General features: G+C 39.4%; 1 protein-coding gene across 2 annotated transcripts; it reads left to right on the top strand.

Annotated features, from left to right (window-relative positions):
• Positions 1-6,216: 6,216 nt before the first annotated feature.
• LOC100699599 (60S ribosomal protein L22) lies at positions 6,217-10,203 on the top strand. 2 transcript variants are annotated; one of them, XM_003454247.5, is made up of 4 exons: positions 6,217-6,370; positions 7,242-7,349; positions 8,767-8,891; positions 9,814-10,203. In XM_003454247.5, exons 1-4 carry the CDS (start codon positions 6,251-6,253, stop codon positions 9,956-9,958), a joined length of 498 nt encoding a protein of 165 aa, XP_003454295.4. In that variant the 5' UTR covers positions 6,217-6,250; the 3' UTR covers positions 9,959-10,203. The 2 variants fall into 2 exon arrangements, with proteins under 2 accessions (XP_003454295.4, XP_005458862.1); XM_005458805.3 differs by having other exon boundaries at positions 6,335-6,477.
• The last annotated feature ends 487 nt before the right edge of the window (positions 10,204-10,690 follow it).

The following is a 10,690-nucleotide window of genomic DNA, read 5'->3' as shown; positions in this document are numbered from 1 at the left end:
CTCACAAAATTCAAGGAGGATGGTGGGAGGGGTGACAGAGGGATTACAAGAGAGAAGTCTATAAATAGGAAACAACAGAAGGCAGCAAAGAACAGTGAAACACTGTCAGTAGCCCCTCAGCTCTCCACTGCAGCAGATTTGAAACAAATCACTGCAGGCTTCAGCTTTTTCTTTTGGTCTGTGAAGGTTACTCCCAGTAAACACCAGGACTGCTGTAGTTCCCAGTGACCTTCACTTACAGGACTGTAATGGACCGTAATATCTTAAGAGCTTCTCCGATTTTAGAAAAGACATGGTGTCATTGAACCACTGAGTGCTGGAGGGAGCTTTAGTCGACTTCCAGTGAAGAAGAAGATAACGTCTTGCCATTAAGAAAGTAAACGTTAAAATATTTATTGGTTAGAGGTCAACTGGGACATGGCAACATGGGGGGAAGGTTTAATGATCACTGAAAATGTCCTTTAAATGAAATCCAAATAATTCTGCCAAAAGTGAGTAAGTGGTGAGTCAGAGTCAGTGAGACTGGGATGGATTTGTGACAGTCAGGTTTTAGAGAACAGGACTGTATGAGTGAAAGCTGAACGCAGACTGAACCTGTGTGATTCTTTTAGAGCATTGTGTCACCAGTCATCTCCCAAATTTAGACCCAATTCATGTTCCCAAGCAGCCTTTAGTAACTGGTGAGGAATCAAAAGATGACATTTCATTATAAACTTTAGAGATAATTGGCTTTTGAAGAGGATCTTGGCTCATAAGCTCCTCCCACTGCTGTGGAGAGAAAAACTGGGAATAAAACTTTGGCACAATGTCTAATCTGAAAGCACTGAAACAGGTTGGAAGGATGGAGATCTGAGAGATCTGTAACGCTGCGGAAAACACCATCATTGTAAAAATCATTAAAACATGCCAGCCCCTTATTATATCACGCTAAAATGGTTGAAACAGATAATTCCTCAATAAAGGAGATAAAGTAGATACTTAGAGAGTTAAATTTGACGTGCCTCCTAAACTGATATCAAATTTTCAGTGTGGAGTGAACTACTGGGTTCATTGTGAAGCCAGAGAGGTTGGATGGAACAGGAGAGGTAAAGCATTTAGAGAGGATGAGAAACAGGACGGGGGCTCTACATTGCACCATAGAAGGTCCAAAGATCTGAACCAAAAGGAGATTTTGTGGATATGCGCTGACCAGTAATGCAACAGGAAATTAGGAAGTGACAATCCGCCATCTGGAGTTACAGGAGTGTGGATTTGTTCAAATGTCCATTTTAATCCATTGATTCTGCCAGTAAGCGAGAGAAGTAAGCTTCCCCATCTTTGGAGGTCCTGTTTAATTAGCAGAGAAAACAGCATTTAATGTTACATTGATCCTTAGATGTTTGAAGTCAGAGGGGCCTAATTTAAAAAAGGGACATCAGAATGTGTGAGATAGCATTCACTTTTAGCAATGTTCACTCTATAGCCAGAGATTGAACCAAAATCTCTGAAAAGCAGATAAAATTAATGATTTGGAGAGAACAGGATCTGAGACATACAGCAATAAATCATCAGCATAAAGCGATAACTTAAATTCTGTGCCTAACTGTGAAATTCGGCTAAAAATAGAGGTGGACCTCAGAAAGATTGACAGGTGCTCTATGTGAACAATAGAGGGGATAATGGGGACGCCTGTCTCATGACACAGGAAAGACTAAAAAAGCCTGAGTGAATGCTATTGGTGGAGATGCTGGCATGAGCAGATGTATAAAGGACACTTATAGAAATGAGAGCAACAGATTTTGAAATTAACCCAGTATTAAGTGAAACTACTGCAGTTGTCAATGGTGACAAAGGCACCTGTTTGTTCATTATGGAAACTGTTAGCCGATAAAAGTCTATTCACTAAAAGTGCTCCTTTCTGTCACTGACTGCTCTTATTATAAATGTCTACAGAAAGATGCTTAGAGAGAGAGATTTTTAAAGAGTCTGATCATTTTGGTTTAAACAGAAACAACAGTTTTATGCCAGAACGTCCTGTCCTCCCTGTTTCTCCTCACTGCTTCTCTGATATCTGCCCCTCCTCCTTCTCCTCACCGGGTGTTTTCATACCTGCTGTGGCGAATGAAGCCTTTGGGCCTAACCACAGTTGGTCATTGAACAGTGTAAAGGTAAACCAAAACATTTTTCTTTTTTGTTTCTGTCAATCTTGAATGAAATGTTTTTTGTGATGCTAAAATTACTGTTTCTGTAAATGGAGCTCTGCTTTGAACAGAGAAGTAAAGATGCTTTTTCTGATAGAAGAAAATTATTTGATTCATTTCACAAACAGATGTGTCTTTGTAAAAATTTCCATAGTGCTGACAAACACTCACACCTGTACATGTCTGTAATAAAACAAGTACTATCAATGAGAATACATTGATGGCATGAAAGAATGTAACAAAGGGCAAATTATTATGTGTAAACACAATACTGGTGTAAAAAAAGTCTGGCATGCTCAGTCATCCAGATCCTGACCGGAGAGGTGATGAAGCGTTTCTCCCACTGAAAACATGAAAATAGGACTAAAAATAAAATATTAGTAAAAGTAGCAATTTATGACAGCTCTTGCATTGGATTGCATCAGTTTTCCTAATGAATTGCTTAATGAGAGTATATTAATGTTACAAATGGTAATAATGTTACAGAAGTACTACATATTCAGATTTTTGTACACATAGCAGTGTTTGAAGTATAATGTTGTTTTTCAGAGAGTAACTTATAATTGTGCTAAATATGCCTGTGACTTTGGTGTGGTTTTGTTTGTTGCACTCTCCTTTATAAATGATCTCAATAGGGAGCTGGAACAAGTTGTCCTGGTGGCATCTTCACCATCAGTGTTGAGACAGGCGATGCTCTTGGCATACATGGATTCTGCATGTGCAGATTCAGGAACACTGAATCTTATTTACCCTCAGGAACTGAAGCTTGCTGTGAAGCACTTCAGAACATCTTCCTTCAGCTGGATGCCAGCAGGCTCTTGACCAAAGTACAGCTGCTCCATAATAATGTGTATGAATGAGCCAAACATTCATTTGGATGCTGAATGTTCTGACAAATGGGCAGAATTTTATTTTAGACCGAAAGTGAATAAAATGATCAATTGGTTGAAAACAGCAGAGGAGGGAAAAACTACACTTGAGAAAATGTTAGCAAACTTTGTAAAGTTTGTTGAAGGTTGGTAAGTTGAAACTTTATGTTTATGAGGTATGTTGTATTTATACTCCATGCAGCAGTATGTAAAATGTAACTGCAATACAGACAGAGAGTAAAGATAAATATGTGATTTTGACTGCAGGGTGAATGTACGTAAACATACTTATGTGTGTATGACTAAAGTGTCATCTTATCAACCTCTTATGTTGGCAGAAATGTTGTTAAAGTGTTTTATTTGTTTTGGGTTTTTTGCAGATATGGATGAAATGTTGATATTGTGCATCCCTTATTTTTGTCCTCTCTCTGTTGACAGACAGACAGAGGACATCAACGCTGGAGACTTGGGTGGCCTCCGCAAGAGACACTGCCCTGTCGTCGGGTTGGAGGCAGGTGGGGGGGGAGTAGGTTCGGCCGGATGGCTCCCCGGCCTCAGACGGGTGATGGAGGGTGTGGTGGGGCGTGGTCTGGGATGCCATGCAGACGCACCTGCACGGCATCTGCAGATCACGCCCACGGTGTTAAATCACGGGGAAGCAGGGTTGAGAGTGTTGTGGTGGTGTGATGCAAATTTTAAATAAAGATAGCTCAAAACACGGATCTGTGGTCCCGTCGTGCCTTAATTCCACCACAATTAGTTTGTCGGGCACATGGCATTGTATGAACAGGAACAAAATGGCAACTACGGAAAGTCATGTGATCAAGGTCAACGGCAAGGGTCACTTGGAGCTCATTGCTGATTGGCCAAGTTACACAACAACAAATAATCTGTCCACATCTTCCCTTAAACAAACAAACAAACAAAAAGACTAAATTGTTTACATCATACACCCAAAAATTATTTTCCACTGCTCTTTTTTTCTAGCTGGGCTACACAAGATCATTAAGATCTGTGATATGCTCGGACTCAAGTTCATCATTGGCTAGTTTGCAAGACAGTCACTCGGATAGCAGGTCACACATTCTGAGAGATTCAACAAACACTACAGAGTCAATACAATGGGGCTTATGGGTACCAGCGCATCGTGGAGTCAGGGGAAATTAAAAGGCAGACAGGAAGCTACAAAGAAGCTTTCAGTGGATCTGGTTATCTGTGTTAGTAGGACAGATATTAAGAGTGGAAGACAGTAGAAAATGGAAGAAAGGTGAGAACGAGAGGAAAGGGCCATGGTTTTACAAAATCCAAATGAGAAGCACAGGAAGGAACAGGAGAGAGAAGACAGTTATATCTCGACTCAGATTTGGGCACACTGGTTTAAATAGCACGTTTGTCTTAACAGGAAAACACCAGGAAAGTGTGACTGCAACAAAGAAGAAGAAACAATAGGACATGTTTTAGTGCTTTGTCAGAAATATGATACTGAAAGAAGACAACTGATCTAAAAGCTCGATAATATGAAAGTGAAACTGGACTTGGCTGATTTATTTTGCAAGAACTCAAGAAGTGAAAGTTATCAGGCCATATTTTGTTTTTTTATTTGTTTGGAAAGATTTGATTTATTTTTTTTTGAAAGTTCGGTCCGCACCCCACACCAGTTGGTGTTACTGCACCATTTTGCTGTCGCCAAACACAAATAAATAATTAAAAGAAGAAGATGAAGATGAAAACATGCCTACATTAACTGGTGATAGACCAGGGGTAGGCAACTCCAGGCCTCGAGGGTCGGTGTCCTGCAGCTTTTAGATGTGTCCTTGATCCAACACAGCTCATTTAAATGGCTAAATGACCTCTTCAACGTGTCTTGAAGTTCTCCAGACGCCTGGTAATGAACTAATCATGTGATTCAGGTGTGCTGACCCAGGGTGAGATCTAAAACCTGCAGAGGCCAGGAGTTCCCCACCCCTGTGATAGACATATGCAGTCAGTGGTTACTGTGAATAAAAAAATCATCTTTAAATAATCAATCCCAGGTGTCATAGGGAATGTTATGGGCAAATACTATGCCGAGTAATTGTATTTGTAATGTAAGTTTATTCAATAAATGAGTTCAGGGCACTGAGAATTTAATTCATAGAGTCGTGTTAGCAATTCACTACAGTCCCCTCAGACAATAAATGTGCTTTTGTTTTATCTTTAGCTTAATTTTAAGACGATGATCAGCTAAAAGTACTCAAACACATTTCTCATGCTGAAATAAAGAGCACTTATCAGCCTACTGGAAACAGATTATTTCAGGCCGGTTTCTTAAACCTATTTGTAAGCTGACCAGCGCCTCAGTGTCCATCACTCAATCCTGTTAAATCCCGTTTGTCATTTTTAACCCAGATCAGTCACTCTGAAGGGAAACACAGGCTCCAGCAGCTCTGTGCTGAGGAAACGAGCTGCAGTTGCTTATTTTGTGGAGAATATGGGATGACGTTACATAACATCAGGGGTGGCCAACTTCAGGCATCAAGTGCCGGTGTCCTGCAGGTTTTAGATCTCACCCTGGGTCAGCACACCTGAATCACATGATTAGTTCATTACCAGGCCTCTGGAGAACTGCAAGACATGTCAAGGAGGTCATTTAGCCATTTAAATGAGCTGTGTTGGATCAAGGAAACATCTAAAACCTGCAGGACACCGGCCCTCGAGGCCTGGAGTCCCCCCCCCTTACATTAAACAGCAGCTGTCCAGGTTAAACTGTCACGTGGGCGTGTTTCCTGTAACAGCAGCAGGTGTTTAACAGCTGACAGGTAAATCCGCGGGCTCGTCGAACTAATCGGTGTCGTGAGGAAAATGTCGACTCGTTGTTTATGTTACAAAAAGACGGACCAGGCAGAAGGTGTTTTGATTTTTTTTTTATAAAATAATTTAATTGTTATCTGAATATAATATTGATACGTGTATATATTTGAACGAGCTGGAGATGTAGACCTTTTTTGGGGAGGTCTTTAATCTTGTCAAAACGATCAGACGGTTCAGTGAAAATGACGAATCTGCCGATGCAACATTTTTAACACGGAGAGTGGAAAATGTAAACAAATCTAACCAGTTAATGTAAAAACTAATTAACGAGGAATATCGGAACTATTGCGAGGTCCATTGCTGTTTAAAAAAAAAAAAAAAAGAAAAAAAAAGAAAAAGTCTATTGGTTGAATGGAAATGAAGCGATTTTGGGACAAAACGAATTCCATCAATTTTTCGGCGTATGATGTTGTAGCGCATGCGCACCGCTTGCTCTTCCTTTTTGATAGCTTCTTCACCATGGCGCCTATTGTAAGTAAAAAGTCGTGCTAAAATCTGTCGACGTTGTATCTTTTTCCTACATGAAATCTGGAAAAACTAGCTTGTTACAGCTACATGGACTAAAATGCAGGGTTTGGGTGCGTTTGTGATGTTTTTTTTCTGTTACACAGCTGAGTTTTTTGTGGCCTATGGCTGTCTGTGAGTTAACGTTAGCTTAGCAGCGTCGCAGAGCTAACCACGTTGCTAGCCCTATAACGATACCTTTGTTTAATAAGGTGCGCAGATAAGGTTTTGGAAGCTGACAGTATCTACGGAGCTATCGCTGTTTGTTTAACTTGTTTGTTAGTTAATAGCTCCGAGACGTGAACGTTACTAGTCGGGGGATTGACGCAGAGCTCAACTCATGGAGATGTTTTTACTTTTAGTCGTACTTATCAAAACATTGAAGGGTCGAAAATAGCACTTATACATACTTAATGTTGTGTCATTGAATGTTCTTATAATTACACTCAAGCTTTGGCTAGAAATTAAGTACAGTTGCATCATCACTTACATTAAACTGTTATGCTGAATACACACACACACACATACACATATATATATATATATATATATATGTGTATGTGTGTGTGTGTGTGTAACTCTGTAGAGTAAAAGCAAAGTCCGCTGTTAATTCAGATTGCAGGATTTTTGAATTAATCAGTTGAATGTGATGGTGACCAGGTTTTAGTAATCGTTCTTTGTACTGCACAAACAGGAAATTTACATTTTGATACATTGGAATGTTAACAGTTGGTTGTTGTTGTTTTGTGTAAACCTTACTAAATTTTGTTCATATAAATGCAGTGGACAGCCTAGAGCTTCTTTGTAGTGAAGTAAATGTTTGTTCTTCCATTGGCAGAAGAAGCAGAATGCCAGCAAAGGTGGTAAGAAGAAAAAGCAGGTCCTAAAATTCACACTGGACTGCACGCACCCCGTCGAAGATGGCATCATGGATGCTGCCAACTTTGTAAGTTGTAAGCTGTAACTTTTTCCGAGTTATTTTATTACCAATTTAAGACTAGAGGCTGTCCTGGAATGGATTGCACAAGCTGCACGGCCTCTTTGAGGTGACATTCCTAGCCAGATCTGGCTCACTCTACACCCTTTTTGAGTTCAGCCTCCATTTGGATTGGCTTGGGAAACCACACCTTTACACACACCCAAGTTTCGGGACTATATTTTTTCTTCTTCTCTTCAGTCGGTAACATTTCTTGCTACAGATGTCTTTAGGGCCGCATGACGCTAAGGATGAATGTCATTAGCATTTTCTCAGTACTGGTAGTTGTCAGCACCTAGTTACTGATACTCACCGTAATTTGGTATGAAAGGCTTAGTGACTGGTTGTACTTCTTATGACTTGTTAAGAACAAACTAACAAGGCCAATAAGGTTGTGTATTACAAAGCAGAGGTGATGGCAATTTTTCTAGCAAGTGGAAAGAAACAGTGTTTTTACATGTTTAAGATGATGATATCTGAACCAAATAAGATCAGGGTTTTTTTTTCTTCTGTTTTAAGCAACAAGAAAATTAATAAGTACCAACCAAATTTCTGCACGTTGAACAGATAATGAGGTAAAGGTCTCCTCTCTGTGTGACTCCTGTCAATTGATGAAGCCTTCTAGGTGCTAATTAACTTTCCAAACTGCAGTTATTGGTTATTGCTCACAAGCATTTTGATGTCAACACAACAGCATAACAGCTGTGATTGGAACACCTGAATTCAACAACTTGGGTGGGTGAGTGAATACTTTTGGCTATGTAGTGTACGCGCCACCAGAATAGCTGCGCCAAATATAATAAACTTTTTTTTTAAAATATTTTTTTAAAATATCAACAACTGGGTGGTGGATTAAAAGCTGTCCACAAGGACAAACGTTCTCATAATGCCAGTAACTGTGTCTAGAGTAAAGAAATGCAGATCTATTGCTTAAATAAAAATGGTGCTCGTTATTTTGACTTGAGGTGGAAAAACACTTGAATGTTTAGTTTGTGTTACATGTAACTATAAAGCAGTTACATGTAACACAGTCAAATGTGCTGCACAAAAAAGTCAAAATGAATTAACACTGAAGGAATAACCCCAGAAATGACTGCTTTTTGAATATGTAATTATCTACTTGGGGACAAGTTTAATACCAGGGTTCTGTAGCCATCGAACTCGCAGCCATACAATTGGAAAACAGCTCGTAATAATCCATACTACTGTTGGCTTCACTTAAGCAAAAAGGCCTGGTGCATTTAAAATCCAAAAACTCACTCACCCAAAGAGATTTGTTGGTTTTATTAGAACTTTCCTTGTTACTCTTCAGTGACCTTGTTGCTCATCTGGATCATAAATAGAGCCGTCGGTATAAAGTAACATTTTTACTACACATTATTTGCAGGAACAGTTTCTGCAGGAGCGCATTAAAGTGAACGGCAAGGCTGGCAACCTTGGTGGCGGTGTGGTCTCCATTGAGAGAAGCAAGAGCAAGATTACAGTGTCCTCTGAGGTGCCCTTCTCCAAAAGGTATCAGGCACTCACTTTGTTTTTTTGTTCCTAATGTAAAGTTCTGAGTAAGATGACAAGACCACATTACTAACAGAAGCAAACGTAAAGACCAGTTAACTCAACATCTGCATATAGATCATGTGACGTTACTAAAATTTACATTTGCCAACTGCTGTTGGTGATTTCACTGTGCTGAATGGTTCATGCAGCTGCAGCCATTCACAAATACTAACATTAACATTTTCATTTTAAGACATTAACATTATGGTGGCATATCAGTGTGAAATGACAGCTGACACACATCTTTAATCCTGAATGACTGTAATAAATGTAAAAATAATAATAATGAAACAATGTGTAATAAAGTGTCAAATATGTTGCACTTTATGTATATGCAAGAACAAAGATGCATAGGATTTTTTTTATTTTTTTTTTATTGAGTAGAATCACATCATCATGTGACGTGAGCTGGGATATTACAACTGAGGACTGGAACCTGTAGTAACTCTTAAAAAAACATGGAACTTATGACAGCTAGTGGTATCAGTCATTTTTTATTTAATAGAGGATTCCAGAAAAGTCTTTTCAAAACTAAAAATCCATAAATGTATTTGCCACGTAGGCAAATAGTTTAACAGTTATTAATGATGATGTCAGGGAATGGATATTTAGGGAGTTCATCATCATCATCTGTGGGAAAACTGCCCATGGTAAACAGGATTCAGTTCTTAAAGGTATAATGGCAGTTAAGAGTTCACAGCCATGCCACCAGTCTGTTGTTTGTGGGAAAAATGTGCTCTTGTTAAAGCAAGGTTTGCATAGCTTTTTGTAAAATTCCATACACCAGAGAGCTACCCATAACCCAACCACTCACCCACCGTGCTGCTGTTCCCTGAAGGGGATTCAACTGATGATTAAAATTCGTCTCTTGTTTTTCCAGATATCTGAAGTATCTGACAAAGAAGTACCTGAAGAAGAACAATCTCCGTGACTGGCTGCGTGTTGTTGCCAACACCAAGGAGAGCTATGAGCTCCGCTACTTCCAGATTAATCAGGATGAGGAGGAGGAGGAAGATGATGATTAAAATGGCAATTAATCTGATTTTGTGTATTTAAATAAATGTTGTTTACAATACAAAGATTTTGTTTAAGGTTCCTTTTCATAATGTTCCAGTGTCTAACCTGATGACAGATCATGAGAAACGTTATTCATTCCAATGTTACTGCACTGTAGAGCAGTCAGTGTAGGAATCATGGAAACAAGACTTTAAAAAAAATTGCAAAATAAGCAGTGAGCTCAGATGGGCTGAAATAAAACTGAGCGATGTGATTTTGTTCATTCTTCATTGTTATGAAGTGGGCGGAGTCTTCATATGGTCAAATATGAGTCGGTTGTTGCTGGAGTTGAAAACAAACTGTCTGTAATTTGATGTTAGAGTTCTTCACAGGGTTCTTTCTGTCCTGTGACAAACCAAGTACACCCTCTGACTTATTAGTTTGTAGATCCAGCATTAGGAGACCAATAACTTGGAAGTTATTGTTTTCTGCTTGTCTTGCGTTGTTGTAGAGCAATTTTGGCCCCACTACAACAATCTGTTGTGGATTTGCTGGTGTGCTTGGGGTCACTGTCCTGTTTCTCAAACCAGTTTTGCTCCATTTTAAATGGCGCTGTTTTTGTAGTGTTGATGGTAGTGATTTGGTGGGCACAGACCATTTTTATGTCACGCCACATGATACCACTCAGCCAATCAAATGTGTGTATTCTGGGCAGCAAACACTACAACTGTACAGATAAGATTTAGAGGCAAATCATACAG

Source organism: Oreochromis niloticus, linkage group LG20 (genome assembly GCF_001858045.2).
Source record: "Oreochromis niloticus isolate F11D_XX linkage group LG20, O_niloticus_UMD_NMBU, whole genome shotgun sequence".
In the NCBI taxonomy this organism is placed as follows: Eukaryota; Metazoa; Chordata; class Actinopteri; order Cichliformes; family Cichlidae; genus Oreochromis; species Oreochromis niloticus.
This window is presented reverse-complemented; position numbering and strand designations above follow the sequence as displayed.